We start from the raw sequence: 15940 nt of genomic DNA, 5'->3' as shown, positions 1-15940 counted from the left end.
GTTTCATATTTAACATTATTTCTTCATCAGGAGCATTCTTCAGCCTATTATCTATTCCCCCCAATGTAATATAACCTTCTATAAAAATAAGTACAAAATGAATGAACACACACACACATATATATATATATATATATGTTACATTTTATTCTATATGTAGAGTTGTTTTTAAATTAAAATATATATTTTTTTTTTCAATCCACCTTTATCTGACAAGTAATATCCGAATTGATTTTTATAATTTTTATTAGTTAATATTTTATCATCCTTTAAAAGATCTAGACTATTAAAAAGGAAATAATAATAAATAAAAATATATATATTTATATATATTTATTTATTTATCGTATCCATATTATTATCTACAATGGTTTTATTCCTCTCTTTTTGGAGTCCTCATTTTCAAAGCCTAAGCCAATTATACCATCCTGAAAAAAAATAAAATATATAAACACATAACCAAAATATATATATATATATATATATATATATATATTATATATATATAGTTAAATAAATGTGTTACTTATTAATGAATATATATTTATTTATTTACCCATTTGAATTCCTCTAATATTGGTATATCAACCTTGGTCTATATAAATATAAAATAAATAGAATATGTTCATACATAAAAATAAAATATATATATATATATATATATATATTATCATTATTTTACAGCGAAAGAAATATTCGTCTGGGGAACTTTTAATTTTTTCCCTATATAGATAGTATCATAACCTGAAATATGCATAATATTTTTTTAATAAAAAAAAATCTAGTATATGCATTTATTTAACATATAAACACATATATATATATATATATATATTTTAGGTGTAATACCTTCAAAAGCAATTATTTTCCCACTAAGATAAAATATTTCTATAATTGAAGGTAAACCCTTCTTATCATACTTATAAACAAATGATTTAGTCCTCTTATATTTCCTATGTAGATTATTACACATACTATTTTTACAAGTGTCATTTAAAATCCATACTTCTGATGAACCTGTATCAAAAAGAACGTTCAGATTATTTTCTGAATCTTCACCTATTTGTACTTGGCCATAATAAGTAGATAATTTTTTGGAAAAAATATCCTGCTTTTTTAATTTTATTAAAATATAATTTTTATTATCACTTCCAGAAAAAATGTTTCTACTAATATTATCTAATTCATGTATATTAATACTCTTCAATTTATTATTAACATTTACAATAGCTTTAGTATCCTTCTTTGTTATTGAATAAGGATGCGTAAGTTCTTCATTCTTTAAAACAACAATATGTTGTTTAAGTAATAATATAAAAACAAATATATATATTTGAATAATATTTTTATTCATATTTTTAAACGATTTATTTTGTCATATACAATTAATATGTTTATAATTGTCGGATGGCAACAACAACAAAAAAAATAAAATTATAAATATATAAATAAAATAAGACAACGGTGTATACATAAATATATATATATAGTAGCTAATAAAATAGAAAAATTTTATTCTTACTTTATATTTCAGTTATTATTATTTTTTTTTTTTCTTTGCATTATCGGGAATTATTATTTATACCATATATTTAAGGATACATATAATCGACCTTAGTTTTAAAATATTTTTTATTTTGAAATGGTAAACAGTTGAACCAAAAAAAAAAGAAAAAAAATATATATATATAAAGAATATGAATATCTGTAGATATATAAGTAAAACGTATGTATGTACATGTATATTTATTAACCTATATGTATTTATAGAACTAACATAAATAAACAACATATATATATATATATTTCTTTTATAAAAAATTTTACAATATTATTCATTTTTTACAAGGATTCTCTTGATATTTATTTTATAATTTTTATTTTATAAAAAAAAAAAAAAAGGTAAAAATTTTTTAAAGATTTAAAAAAAATATATGAACAGATTAAAAAAAAATATTAAATGAAATATAATAAACAAATTGGTTACATAAAAATTTATAAATATTAATAAATCATATGTATTTTAATTAGAATAAAAAAATTACTAGCTTTATAACAATATATAAAAAAAAAAGGAGCATAATAACCAATATATTAGGTATGTATGTCTAAATGTTTGTAGATATATTGTATATAAGGTCCCAAAAGTATTTATATCAAATTGGATATAATATATTGCATTTTATTTTATTTTATTTTATTTCATTTTATATTATAATTTTTCTTTTCTTTTCTTTTTTTTTTGTTTTTCTTTTTTGTTTCATTCCTTTTTTGAACCTTCCTCCTGATTATTTTCTAATTCGTCTACTTCCTTTATTTGATCTTCTTTTTCATTGCTCCACTTAATATTTTCTTCTTCTACAAGTTTTAAATTCTCATTAATTTTTTGTTCTTTTAAAATGAAATTATTATAACCAATTACTATTAACTGATTATTAAAATAAGTTTCTATATTTTTTCCTGTAATTGCTACTACCGAATTTGAAGTATTATATAAACTACAGTTATCAAAAATTAATTGAACATCTTTTACAAATTCTGAAGGATAAGCATATTGACCCTTCTTTAATTTTGTTTTAATACAACTAAATGACATTGGGTTTTTAATTACATCATAATAATCTGGACAATTCTGTTTCTTTGCATCCACTAATTTCTCAAATATATGACCACCTTCATATTTACTTAAACTTAATATTAATTGATTAGCTAATAAATACCATTGTTTATTAAATGCATCATTAGCGTTATTCACTTCTACATTTGATTGGGATACATTTTTAGGCCATAAAGCTAATTCAGGAAATTTTCTTTCAAATTCTTTTATTTTTATTAAAGGAGCATCGACCCACAATAATGGGTCTTCATCGGACAGAGGCTTGTATTGAAGCTTGTACTTTTTCCTCAGTTGATTATCTATTAAAATATAAGAAAATATATATATATATATATATATAAATATAAAATAAACTACTTAAATATATATACCATTATAAGAAGCTTAATATATATATATATATATATATATATATATATGTGTATTTTTTTTTTTTTTTTTTTTTTTTTTTTACCTTCAGTTTTAAAATTTACGTTGGGGACGTTTTCCGCCTGAACAGTCTGATTGTTCAGGTTACTTTCGTTTGGTGAGCTAGCCGCTATATAGCTAGATGAATTTCCTAGAAAAAAATAAAAAAATAAAATAAATATACACCAATACAATACATATATATATATGTATATATATATAACAATTCAACATTAATTATATATAAACACATAATATATATTACTTATTTTCTTTTTTATTTTTTTATTTTTTTTATTTTTTTTTTTTAATTTACTTCTCAACATTGTGATATTTCCCAACTGTGCATTACTGTCAATTGAAGACCTACTGAATGTACCCATGTTTTTAAGTAGATTAATAATATTATTATGACCATTCCCTTTTGCAAATGTTAATGCTGTTCTTCTTTGAGCATCCTTTACAGATGGATTAACACCATTTTCTAATAAACATTTAACAGTATCATACCTTCCATCTCTACATGCATAAAACAAACATGTTTGTTTGTTTAAATCTAGTAAATTTGGATTTGCTCCTTTTTTTATTAATGTTAATACACAATCTGTTTTTCCTTCTCTTGATGCATAAAATAAACATGTTTGTCCAAAATTATCTTGATCATTAGGGTTACAACCCTTTTCTATTAAATAATTACACAAATTAAGATGACCTTCTCTAGCTGCATAAAATAAGCAAGTTTGTTTCATTAAATCTTTTGATATTGGATTACATATTGCATATTTTTCAATAATAAGTTTTGATATTTCAACTGATTCTTCATCACTTTTTCTTGCTGTTACATAAAATAAGGGAGTAGCTTGTGTTTGTTTATCGACTAATTCAATTTTATTTTTTGCTTCTCCATTTTCATCTACTTCATATTCTTTATAATTATTTTCTAAAAACTTTAATACATCATCTAAACTATCTTCTCTTATAGATTTTATTAAAGGCAATGTATTAAAATCTTCAAGCATCATTGGTTACAAAAAAAAAAAGCAAAAAAATATTAAATATATAAAACAAATCACACATGTATAAATAAATATATCAATATATATATAAATGAATTTCCTTTTTCCTTTTGCCTTTTTTTTTTTTTAACAATGCAGTTATAACAAAAATATATACATATATACAAATACTTGATGTATCCCTACATAACAATTATTAGGATACCTACATATATATATGTTTATTTATATAATGACAAGGTTTCATATACATAATAAAAAGAAACATTATATGGTAAAAAATTTTACAAATTAAGCATCATTTTTAAATATCAAAAAATAGGTTATATATATATATATATACAAAATATATATTATATTATATATATATTATATATATTGTATTTATTTTATATGAAAATGTATATTCTTCTTTTTTGTTTATATAATAAAGAAACGTGTTTAAATCAGACTGTTAACAAAATAAAATATTTAATTAATAAAAATATACATATTCAAGAATCGATATTGTGGTAACATTAAAATATAAGTTTATAATATTTATACCTTATATATAATATAATATTTTATAAAATAAAACAAATATAATTAAATATATTATATTATATAAATATATATAATATTTTTTATTTTATTTTATTTATTATTATTATGTTCTAATGTTTTTCCAATTTTTTTTTTTTTTTTTTTTTTTTTTTTTATAGGGAATTAAAAAAAGGGAATATATAATTATTCAATTATATATATTGTACATATATTTATGTTATTTTAATATATACATATTATTAATATTATATATAAGCTCATAAAAATATAAATATAAAAATTGATTCATGATGCCATATTATATATTATATATATAATACATTTTTTTAAGTATATTATTTAATTTTATAAATATATATTTTTCCCTTGCTTTTTTTAAGGCTCTAAAAAAAATAAAATTTTTATGATCATTATAGTAGAAAAAATATATCATGAAATTTTTTTTTATATAATGAAATGATAATTAAAAGATATAAATTAAAAAAATATATAATATATATATATAATACATATTGTAATATATTATGTATATAGAATAAAAATAAATTTATATATCATTATTACATTTATATATATATATATATAATTTTTTTTTTTGGTAATTTTATTGTAATATTATTTATATATGTATTGTTTCCCCTTTTGATGAATATATATTTATCTTTCTTATAATGAAGATATAAATGATATACATTGAAATATATCATATCATAAAGTATATAGAATTATAAGATATATATTTATCTTTTGTTTTAAAAGGGAAAAATTAGATTCTTGTTTATTTTGTTCAATATTAAAGATTGCCCTAGGAAAAAAAAAAATACATACATAAATTAAACCTTTTTAGAACATATTAAATATATATATATAATATATATTTGATATATATTATGTTTATATTATGTTTATTTGAATTGTTTAAAGTTTGATTAATTTGCAAGAAAAAAGAAAAGATGAGGATTCAAATCAAAGGAGGTATATGGAAGAATTGTGAGGATGAAGTTCTTAAAGCAGCTGTTATGAAATATGGTTTAAATAATTGGTCAAGAGTTGCATCTTTATTAGTTCGTAAATCAGCTAAACAATGTAAAGCCAGGTGGTATGAATGGCTTGATCCTTCTGTTAAAAAAACAGAATGGAATAAAGAAGAAGAAGAAAAACTTTTACATCTAGCCAAACTGTTTCCAACGCAATGGAGAACCATTGCACCTATAGTTGGAAGAACAGCACAACAATGTTTAGAACATTATGAATATCTTCTTGATGAAGCTGAAGGAAAGGTTTATGATAAAAATAAGAACCCACGACATCTTAGACCAGGTGAAATAGACCCTGCTCCTGAATCTAGACCAGCAAGGGCAGATCCAGTAGATATGGATGAAGATGAAAAAGAAATGCTAGCAGAAGCTAAAGCTAGACTTGCAAATACAAAAGGTAAAAAAGCTAAAAGGAAGGCTAGAGAAAAACAATTGGAACAAGCCAGAAGATTAGCTTTATTACAAAAAAAAAGAGAATTGAAAGCAGCTGGTATTACATCATTAAATTATAAAAGAAAAGATAAAAATAAAATTGATCATTCCAAAGAAATTTTATTTCAAAGGAAACCATTAAAAGGTTTTTATGATGTTACAGATGAACAAAATATTAATGATGATTTATATGAAAATAAAAAATCAAATCTGAAGAAAAGTATAAAATCGATGGATGTTGAAAATATAAATGATGCTATGAATTATGATAAAAATAAAGGGAAAAGACATCATTCTCATTATAATAATAATGAAGAATCAAATTTGTTATCTACTATAGAAAATTATGATAAACAATTTAATGAATTAAGTCATTTAAGAAAACGTGTTCGATTAAATTTACCAGAGCCTATATTAAATGAAAATGAAATAGATGAAATAATACAAATAAATAAAGAAGCATCAGCATATAATGATATTATTAAAGATCAAAATGATAAATTACCAATAAATAATATTTTACCAAGTATAGAAAGCTCCTCATTTATATTAAATGATAAAGATAAATTTTCAAATTTGCAAACAGATTTTTATAATAATAATAATAAGTCAATAGCTTTTTCTAGTAAACTAGATCTAAGCATACAACAAGCAGCAAAAAATATTATTTCTAGAAAAATGAATGTTCCATTTATAGGAATGAATAATGATTATAATGAAGAAGAATTTGAAAGAAAAAATAATATAAGTCAAACGGGGAATACGAATATTCATGATGATATAGAATATGATGATCTCAATAATAATAATAATAATAATAATTATAATAATACTTCTTTTAGTTCTATGAAAAATTCAACATCTCATTATAATCATCTTAATATACAAAAAAATATAAAAGAAGTACAAGAAGAAATTGAAAAACAAAAGAAATTAAATGAAGAAGATCAACAGAATAATCAAAAGGATAAGGTAAATATTAAAAATAAAATTATTAGTGATATTAAAAGTTTTAAAAAAAATATTAGTTTATATGCTCATTCTATTATATCTTATAAAAATTTAAAAAATGATCAATCTATGATAGATAATCAAACTATACAAGCTAGTGAATATTATGATGATAATTATGAAGAGAAAATCGATAGAGCAAAACTACATATTAAAGCATCACTAGCCAACCTACCACAAGAAACTAATCTTATAGAACTTCAATTAAATGATGAACCTCAAGAATATGATACTGACAATATAGAAAAAGACGAAATAGAAAAAGATATACAAGATATTGAAAATGAAAAAAGAAAAAACGAAGAAAGAAAAGAGAAAGAAAAATTTAATAAGCAAAATAAAATTATTAGATGGAATTTACCTAGACCATATTTCTTAGATAAAATTAATCTTTTTAATAATTATATGGACAATGAATATGAAGATGTCGATAATCTAATACAAAGAGAGATGCTTCTCTTAATAAAGAATGATATGTTTAATTACCCACTTAAAACTTCAACACCAATACAAAATAAAGTGCATGTGGAAAATCTCGAACCTGTTTATATGAATATGGCTATGAACATTATAAATGAGGAGTTTGAAGATATATATGGCGAATCATCAATAAATAACAACACAAAGGATGATTCTAACAGTGACAAAAGTGATAATTATGATGATAGAAGTGGTAAATGTGATGATAAAAGTAATACATGTGATGATAAAAGTAATACATGTGATGATAAAAGTAACACATGTGATGATAAAAGTAACACATGTGATGATAAAAGTAACACCTGTGATGATAATTCACAATGTAGTTCAAACCATAATTCATATAATCATATCGATATGTGGGAACAAATTAACAGAAATATAATTTTCTGCCCATCAAAAAATGGATATCGTTATATTGAAGATGCGAATGAAAATGATAAAAAAGAAAATTATAAATACAAATGTGAAAAATTAAAAAATTTAATTTTAAATGATATGGAATATTATAAAAAATTAGAAAATAAATATGATATTTATACAAAAGGATATCAACTAAAAATTAAAAGTTATAAAAAATCATATGATACTTTATTTAATTCATATATTAATTGTATTAACGAAATAGATGCTTTAAATCTTCTACATCACAAAGAAAAAGAATATGCATTGAAAAGAATAAAAGAAGAAAAAAATGAAAATAAAAAAGAAATCGAATATCATAAATCATTACAAAAGTTTTATCAAGAACTTTTAGAAACAAATCATCAATTAAAAGAAAAATGTAGCCAAACGTTGAAGGTGTTATGAAATATTTGTACATATATGAATTTTAATGTTAACATATTTTATCCACACATAAAAATGAAAATAAAAATATATATATATATATATAATTATATTTATTTATTTATATGTATTTTTTTTTTTTTTTTTTTTTTTTTGTAAAATCTTTATATTTTTTGTTAAAAAAAAGAAAAGGAAATTATAAAAATGAAACATTTAAATTAAAAAAATGATGATCTTTTTTAATATAATATTATGTTCATCTATTAAAAATATATATATTTATGCTATTATAACGTCGCATTTATTTTTATTCACTTATTTTTCATATACCCGCAAACACAATTTTTTATTCCACATTGAGGGCATTTAGGTCTCTTTAAAATATTTGAATATTCCTGCACCTCCTCTGAAGAATAATCAATAATTTTATTTGGTTGTGTGTATTTATAAGCCTTCATAAAATAGTCATCTCCTTTTTTATTTAATTCTCTATTTCGTAAGACTTCAACTATGTTATCATCGTTTATAGTTGAGTGATTATTTGTATGATGATTATAATTTAAATTATCATTATTATCATGTGTAATAAACTTAGAATATGCATTAACATTACTTTTTTTTTCATATGCATTTTCATATAATGATTTAACAGTTGGATTTATTTTGATTTTTTTATTATTTAGATTATTTTTTTTAATAATAACATTTCCTGATTGTGTAATTTGTATTTGATTAGGTAAATTATCTAAGTTATATATATTATCATTTTTCATATAAAAAAAGGAGTTTTCTTTTGATTCCTCTTTTCTTTTATAACTTTTTTGTTGTAAATAATCTAATACTCCTTTCTTTGAATTTTCATCATAATATATAAGACATGTTCCATCAGTTGTTCCTAAAAATAGTTGTTTTATATATTCATCATAATATGTACATATAATACCTGAACGTTCATAATTTTTAGTATAAACTAAATTAAAATTATTTTCTATATCATATATTTGTATGGATCCAAAAATATTTTTTTCTATTTTATTTAATGATGACATTTCTGTTAAAAAATTATTCATATCTTCATCACCTTTATAAACTTTAATATAATTATTATTAAAAAGATTATTATTTTTTTCTTCTCCTTTTATATTTTTATATTTTTTTTTTATATTACACTCATCTGTAAAATCATAATCCATTTGTGAATTTTCAAAATCTTCAACTTTTTGATGATATTTTATATTAAGCTTACTCTTTTTATGATCTTCATCACTTGATAGATAATTAATATTATGATCTATTTGAATAGGATTTATATTTTTTTTTTTTTTTTGTTGTGTACCTATAATTAAATATTTATCATTATGAAAACAAGACATATTACTTTTTTCATATATTGTCGATACATCTTCAATAGTATGAAGACATAAATGAAGATTTCTTATATCCCAATATTTTATGGTTTTATCCATACTACGTGTAAAAAAATTATTTTTATTTTTTTTACATGTCAATATATCAATTATAGAATCTTTATGACTAATATCTTTTTTTATATAATAATCACTAGATTTATAGTTATATATATAATCATTAGATATTTTATTTCTTATGTCAATAAATCCATTAGAACAACCAATAATAATTGAATTTGCATCCTTTGTAAAATCACAAGATATAATATTATTTGATAATAAATTTTTCTCATTCACTATTTTTATACATTGAAAATGAACCAGTTCTTTATCTAATCCATATACATTATTATCTGTTGTCATATTCCATATTCTTAATGTACTATCTAGACTACCACTTATAAAAATTTGTTCATTTAATGGATGAAATTTACAACAATTAATTTGTCTTGTATGTCCTTTTGTTTTATTTACATCTTTAATATACATATCACCTCGTATACTATTTTGTATATATTCTCCATTTTTATTATATACAAAACATTTATTTCCATGTGCTATCAAAATATAATTATCTCTAGCATCTAATGATTGAATAATAGATCCTTCTTCTACACTTATCAACTTTGTATATCTCTTTTCATGTCGATTCATATTCTTAAATTCATATATTCTAACATTATTATCATTTCCTGATATTATTAAATTACTACCATTTCGTATTAATTTTATACAACATATATTCTTTTTATGAATACTTAAAACTTCTTCCTTAAAATTAAATATATCACAAATATTATTATTATTACTATTATATATATTATTCCTATCACATTCTTTCTTATCATCACCTATCTTTTCTTCATACAAATCATTTCTTCTATCTAATTTTTCATTCTTTGAATCATTACTATCTTTCTCATCCTCACTAAGAAATTCGTTCGAATCTCCTTCTTCAGAAAATTCATCCAGGTACTCGTCATCTCCTACAACATCTTCACTATCCATCTTGAAAAATTAAATACAAAAAAAAAAATACAAAAAAATGGAAATAAATTGAAAAAAAAAAATTTTTTTTTTTTTTAAAAAATGCCCTTATTCTTTATTCATTTTTTTTAAAACTATATATAACAACATAAATACAAATCTCAAACGGTAATAAAATGAAAATATATATAAATATATATATATATATATATATATATATATATATATATATATATATATTATTATTATTATTTTTAATAAGATTAAGTTAAAAGATAACATAAATTTTATTGATAATAAAAAAGTCAATATATTATAATAATGTATATTTTTTTTTTAAACCTACCAAAAAATTATATTCATATGCATATAAATATACATATATATTATTACATATATATATTAAAATTATTTATTTAATATATATATATATATATATAGCAAGAACAGAATTAAAATAAAAAGTAATATTTTAATATAATTATAAATATATATATGTGATGTATATTTATTTTTTAAGAATATAAATTTTTAAGAACATTTATTCATAATTTATATAATATCCCTATCATTAATGTTTAAAAAGTTTTCTTTAAAAAATAAAATAAAAATAACACGATATGAGAAAAGAAATGATATATATATATATAAATATATATGACAACGTTTGATAATTTCATGCAATAAATATATAAAAATATAAAAATAAAAATAAAAATATAAATATATGTATATGTATATATATTTATAAATACATTTCTTTACAGATAAGAATAATTATTTATTTAACGGTTATTTATATAATGTTTAAAAATGAAAATTTTAAAAAAAGAAAAATTTAAAAAAAAAAAAAAAAAAATATAAATAAATAAATAAATCAATATATATATATATATATAAATTCATATTTATATTAATATTTATTTATATTTATTATCTTATTGATCGTTATATTTTGAACCTACACAACTTGATATATTTTATTATATTTGTTATAATATTAATAAATTAGATGTCACAGAATGTCTTCAAGACATGAGATATAGCATGATCATTATTTGAAGGTCCAACATAAGCAGCTGAATTTTTAACCTTCTCAGAAGCATTATTAACACCAACTGAATATGTTAATCCACTCAACATTTCAATATCATTTTCTCCATCACCCATTGCTAATGCATTGTTTAGACTTATATTATAATGTTTACAAATTTCTTTGACCCCTTCAAATTTATTAGTATGTTGATGAAATAATTCAACATAACTTTGAAATGTATTAGCAACATTAATACGATGAGAAAATTTTTCTCTACATAGTTTTAATGTATTATCTAATATATTTTCTGGCAATGAAAATAATACTTTATATACTGTTAAACTATCTAATAATGTATCTTCAATAACATCAGGATTTAATGCTTCAACTTCCATGTATTCACGTATACAATCATTCATTTCAAAACAATATGTTTTTTCTAAACAAAACCATATAGCATATTTTGATATATCTATTTTTTTTGAAAATTCATGTATTTCCATTTTTAATTCATTATTCATAATTCTATCTAATACTCTTGAACCTTTTTCATCAAATGTTATACATCCATTTAAATATATTCCTGGTAATAAACTTATTTTATTCTTTTTTACATGTTCTCCTATTACATTTTCAACAGAAAATATAGATCTACCTGTTGCTATAACAACCTTTATACCCTTTTCTTTTGCTTTTATTAAACTCTCCAAATTCTGTTCGGAAACCTTGTTCTCACTATTTAATAATGTTCCATCTAAATCGGTAAAGATTATTTTTATTTCATCATTCAAATTACTCTTTTGAACTTTATTACCATTCTTATCTACAATTGCATGCATTCTCTTACTCAATTGATAGATTATTATTATATACAGGGAGTTATATATATATATATATATATATTTCAAAATATTTTTATTTTATTATATTTTTATATCTATATAATAATATTTTTAACAATTATTTTTTATTTTAAAATTCAATCAAAACTTAAAAAAAAAAAAAAAAATAATATAATAAGAAAATAATAAAATAATAAAATAATAAAATTTTTTTAATTATAGAACACAGTTTATTTATATACCTTATTTTTTATATATCATTATCATCAATTTATATATATACAAAAAAATTATATACTACAATTATATATAAATATATTTTTGTTTTATTTTTTTATAATTCATATTTTATATACATATATATATAAATGTAAGGTTTATCGATTTTATATATATGCATATAAATTATTTTAAGAGAAATATTTTTAAATATGTTATTTTTTTTTATTATTAATTTAATATTATATATATAATATATTATATATATATATGTTATGTATAATTTTTAATTTTTAAGTTATTCATTTATTCAAATAAATATATATACATACCTATAATTTCTATATATCCAATTATTCATTATGTAGAAACATAAATATATTCTCTTTTCTTTTTTTTGCTTTTTTATTTTTTCCCTATCTACTCTTTTTTTTTTTTTTTTTAATCTACATTTTGTTTTTGTTTTTTTTTTTTTGTAGTAATTTATAAATAAATATTATAAAATATGTATTATATAAATAAAAAATATTAAACAAAAAAATTAATAAATGTAATTTTTTTAGAATGTGTTTTATTTTCTTTTCTTTTAATTATGAAAGAATGATAATATTATTTATTTTAACATGTATTAATTAAATATATATCCAAAGGATCTTATAAATAAAAATATATACATATATATATTATTATATATATATTATATATATGTAAAAACTGTATGTATATAATTTATACATATGTTTAATATATATATTTATATTTTAATTAGTATGAAATAATATACATAAATATTATCCCAATTATATATATTATATATGTATTATAGATTTATTTTGGATTTTCCGTTTCATTCTATATAGTAAATAAATAAATAAATATATATATATATATATATATATTCATATTTATATATTTAACATGGTGAAACATAAAGATTATAAAAAAAGTGACCTCATACGTATTTTGTCATCTAATATTAGTAAAGAAAGAAATAAGGCAGTAAAATTATTAAAAAAATTTGAACCTTTACCAAGAAAACATTTAGATAATAAATTCGATCCCAAAAATATTGTTGTTCATAAGAACAATGTTTTAAAAGCATTTATGTAAGAATAAAATAATACCAAATAAAACTACACAATTATATATATATATAGATATTAGAATATATAAATAATTGTTATATTTTTTGTGCATAATATAAAATCTACATATCTTTCTTATTCTTCTCATTTTCATAGGTGCTGGAGATGTGATAAAGTAAAACAAACAAACGTTAAGGTTCAATGGGATACCAGTGAAGGTAATACAAAATGAAAAAATAATTAACCATATAAATAATGAAAATATATATATATATATATATATATATATATATATATTATAGAGTGTAAACTAATATATTTTATATATACCTAACTATATATATATATATATATATATGTATATATTTACATTTATTTGTTATTTATTTTAGGAATGAAAATTATATGCACTTCTTGCCATAGTAATTTAATTTCATTGAAAGAGATGGAGAAAATGAGAAAGGAAAATAGTACAAATAACGAGTTTTTAAAAAATTTAAGTAATATGTAAAGTTATAAACTTATACGTTTAAATATATATACATATATTTATTTCTATATATATATATTATTTCCTTTAACGTTTCAACGATTATCCTTAATATTGTAAAAAGACCTCTATATAAGTATAATTGGAGGGTTATTTGTTATTATGATTATTTCATTATATATATATTTATATATATATTTTATTTGTCTTTTATTTATATATTAATTTTTTTTTTTTATGTGGTAACTTTATATTATTCCTTATTATTATTTTTTTCTTTTTTAAATAAATTATTACAATTTGTATGCCATTTTATATAATATTATTTATTTTCTTAAAAAAACATAATATCATACATATATACATAAATATTATATATATATATATATATATATATATATTGATAGGATTGTTATTTTATTTTATTTTGTCTAAATAGCCAAAATATACTCACCAAAAAAAAAATAAGAAAGAAAAAAAGCTGACATGTGCAGGTCAAAAATTAGAGAAAAAAAAAAAAAAAAAAACAAATTGGTTATATTATTATTTTTATTTTTTCTTATCTCTATAAATAATATCTTTAATGTTTTCAAAAAAAAAAAAAAAAAAAAACAGCTCGTACACACTTTTTTAAGGATAACATGTTTTAGTAAAAGTTATAAAAAAAAAAAAAATATATATATATATATATATAAAATATAATATATAGTATATATATTATCACAGACACATTAAATTATATAAAACTATTAATAAAGGTGCCTTGGTTTAGGCATCCTTTTATATGTAGTTACAAATATGTATTATGTACATTTTATATATGTCTATAAATACAATACTGTAGACATCTTTCAAGCACATTCATGTAACAATATATCATTATGTATATATTTGTTTTATCGTTATTATATAAATACTTCACATATATATATATATATATATTTATTTATATAATGCATATTAAATAAAAAAAAAAAAAAAATAACTTCATTATACATTCAACATTTACCAATAAATGTAATTACGAATGGATGTCATATATAGATTATTATGAATAACTACGTTTAATAATATGAATTCTTTATGAATCTCAAAAAAAAGAAATATATATATAACATATATGTATATATATATATAATAATCTTTCTTTTTTTTCCAATTCTAACATATTTAAATATAATATAAAAATAGGTAAAAAAAAAAAATTACACACATATATAAATATATTTTTTTCTTTTATTAAAGATTCAATAAATATTAATATTTGAAAAAAAAAAAAAAAAAAAAAATATAATATTTTTACATATATATGTACTAAAAATATAAAATAATATAAATAATTATACGTATTTATATTATAATAATAAAAAAAAAAATATATAACAAATAAAAATAATAATTTTTTAATTTTATTAATTATTTAAAAAAAAAAATAAAAAAAAAAATAAAAAAAAAAAAAAAAAAAAAAATATAATATTTTTACATATATATGTACTAAAAATATAAAATAATATAAATAATTATACGTATTTATAT

At 18.8% G+C, this 15940-nt stretch overlaps 6 protein-coding genes across 6 annotated transcripts; 2 read left to right on the top strand and 4 right to left on the bottom strand.

Moving 5' to 3' along the window:
- Positions 1 to 14: 14 nt before the first annotated feature.
- PGSY75_1033800 (plasmepsin VII) lies at positions 15 to 1354 on the bottom strand (the record flags this gene model as incomplete). Its single annotated transcript, XM_018786108.1, has 6 exons — positions 15 to 78; positions 204 to 283; positions 367 to 428; positions 557 to 595; positions 683 to 744; positions 850 to 1354. Coding segments are annotated over 6 exons (812 nt in total), but the record flags the coding sequence as incomplete, so codon positions are not given.
- A 906-nt stretch (positions 1355 to 2260) lies between these two features.
- Positions 2261 to 4047, bottom strand: PGSY75_1033700 (putative bromodomain protein; the record flags this gene model as incomplete). The annotated part of the gene is made up of 3 exons (XM_018786107.1): positions 2261 to 2916; positions 3072 to 3176; positions 3342 to 4047. 3 exons carry the CDS (start codon positions 4045 to 4047, stop codon positions 2261 to 2263), a joined length of 1467 nt encoding a protein of 488 aa, XP_018641724.1.
- Positions 4048 to 5540: 1493 nt separating this feature from the next.
- PGSY75_1033600 (putative myb2 transcription factor) lies at positions 5541 to 8357 on the top strand (the record flags this gene model as incomplete). The annotated part of the gene is made up of 1 exon (XM_018786106.1): positions 5541 to 8357. One exon carries the CDS (start codon positions 5541 to 5543, stop codon positions 8355 to 8357), a length of 2817 nt encoding a protein of 938 aa, XP_018641723.1.
- Positions 8358 to 8647: 290 nt separating this feature from the next.
- PGSY75_1033500 (putative WD-repeat protein) lies at positions 8648 to 10753 on the bottom strand (the record flags this gene model as incomplete). The annotated part of the gene is made up of 1 exon (XM_018786105.1): positions 8648 to 10753. One exon carries the CDS (start codon positions 10751 to 10753, stop codon positions 8648 to 8650), a length of 2106 nt encoding a protein of 701 aa, XP_018641722.1.
- A 987-nt stretch (positions 10754 to 11740) lies between these two features.
- PGSY75_1033400 (haloacid dehalogenase-like hydrolase) lies at positions 11741 to 12607 on the bottom strand (the record flags this gene model as incomplete). The annotated part of the gene is made up of 1 exon (XM_018786104.1): positions 11741 to 12607. One exon carries the CDS (start codon positions 12605 to 12607, stop codon positions 11741 to 11743), a length of 867 nt encoding a protein of 288 aa, XP_018641721.1.
- Positions 12608 to 13747: 1140 nt separating this feature from the next.
- On the top strand, positions 13748 to 14425 carry PGSY75_1033300 (hypothetical protein; the record flags this gene model as incomplete). The annotated part of the gene is made up of 3 exons (XM_018786103.1): positions 13748 to 13935; positions 14071 to 14132; positions 14307 to 14425. The coding sequence occupies 3 exons, from the start codon at positions 13748 to 13750 to the stop codon at positions 14423 to 14425; spliced, it is 369 nt and encodes a 122-aa protein (XP_018641720.1).
- Positions 14426 to 15940: the final 1515 nt, after the last annotated feature.

This window comes from Plasmodium gaboni, chromosome 10, assembly GCF_001602025.1.
Source record: "Plasmodium gaboni strain SY75 chromosome 10, whole genome shotgun sequence".
Classification (NCBI taxonomy): Eukaryota; Apicomplexa; class Aconoidasida; order Haemosporida; family Plasmodiidae; genus Plasmodium; species Plasmodium gaboni.
Note: the sequence above shows the minus strand (reverse complement) of the source record. Positions and strands in the feature narration are given on the sequence as shown.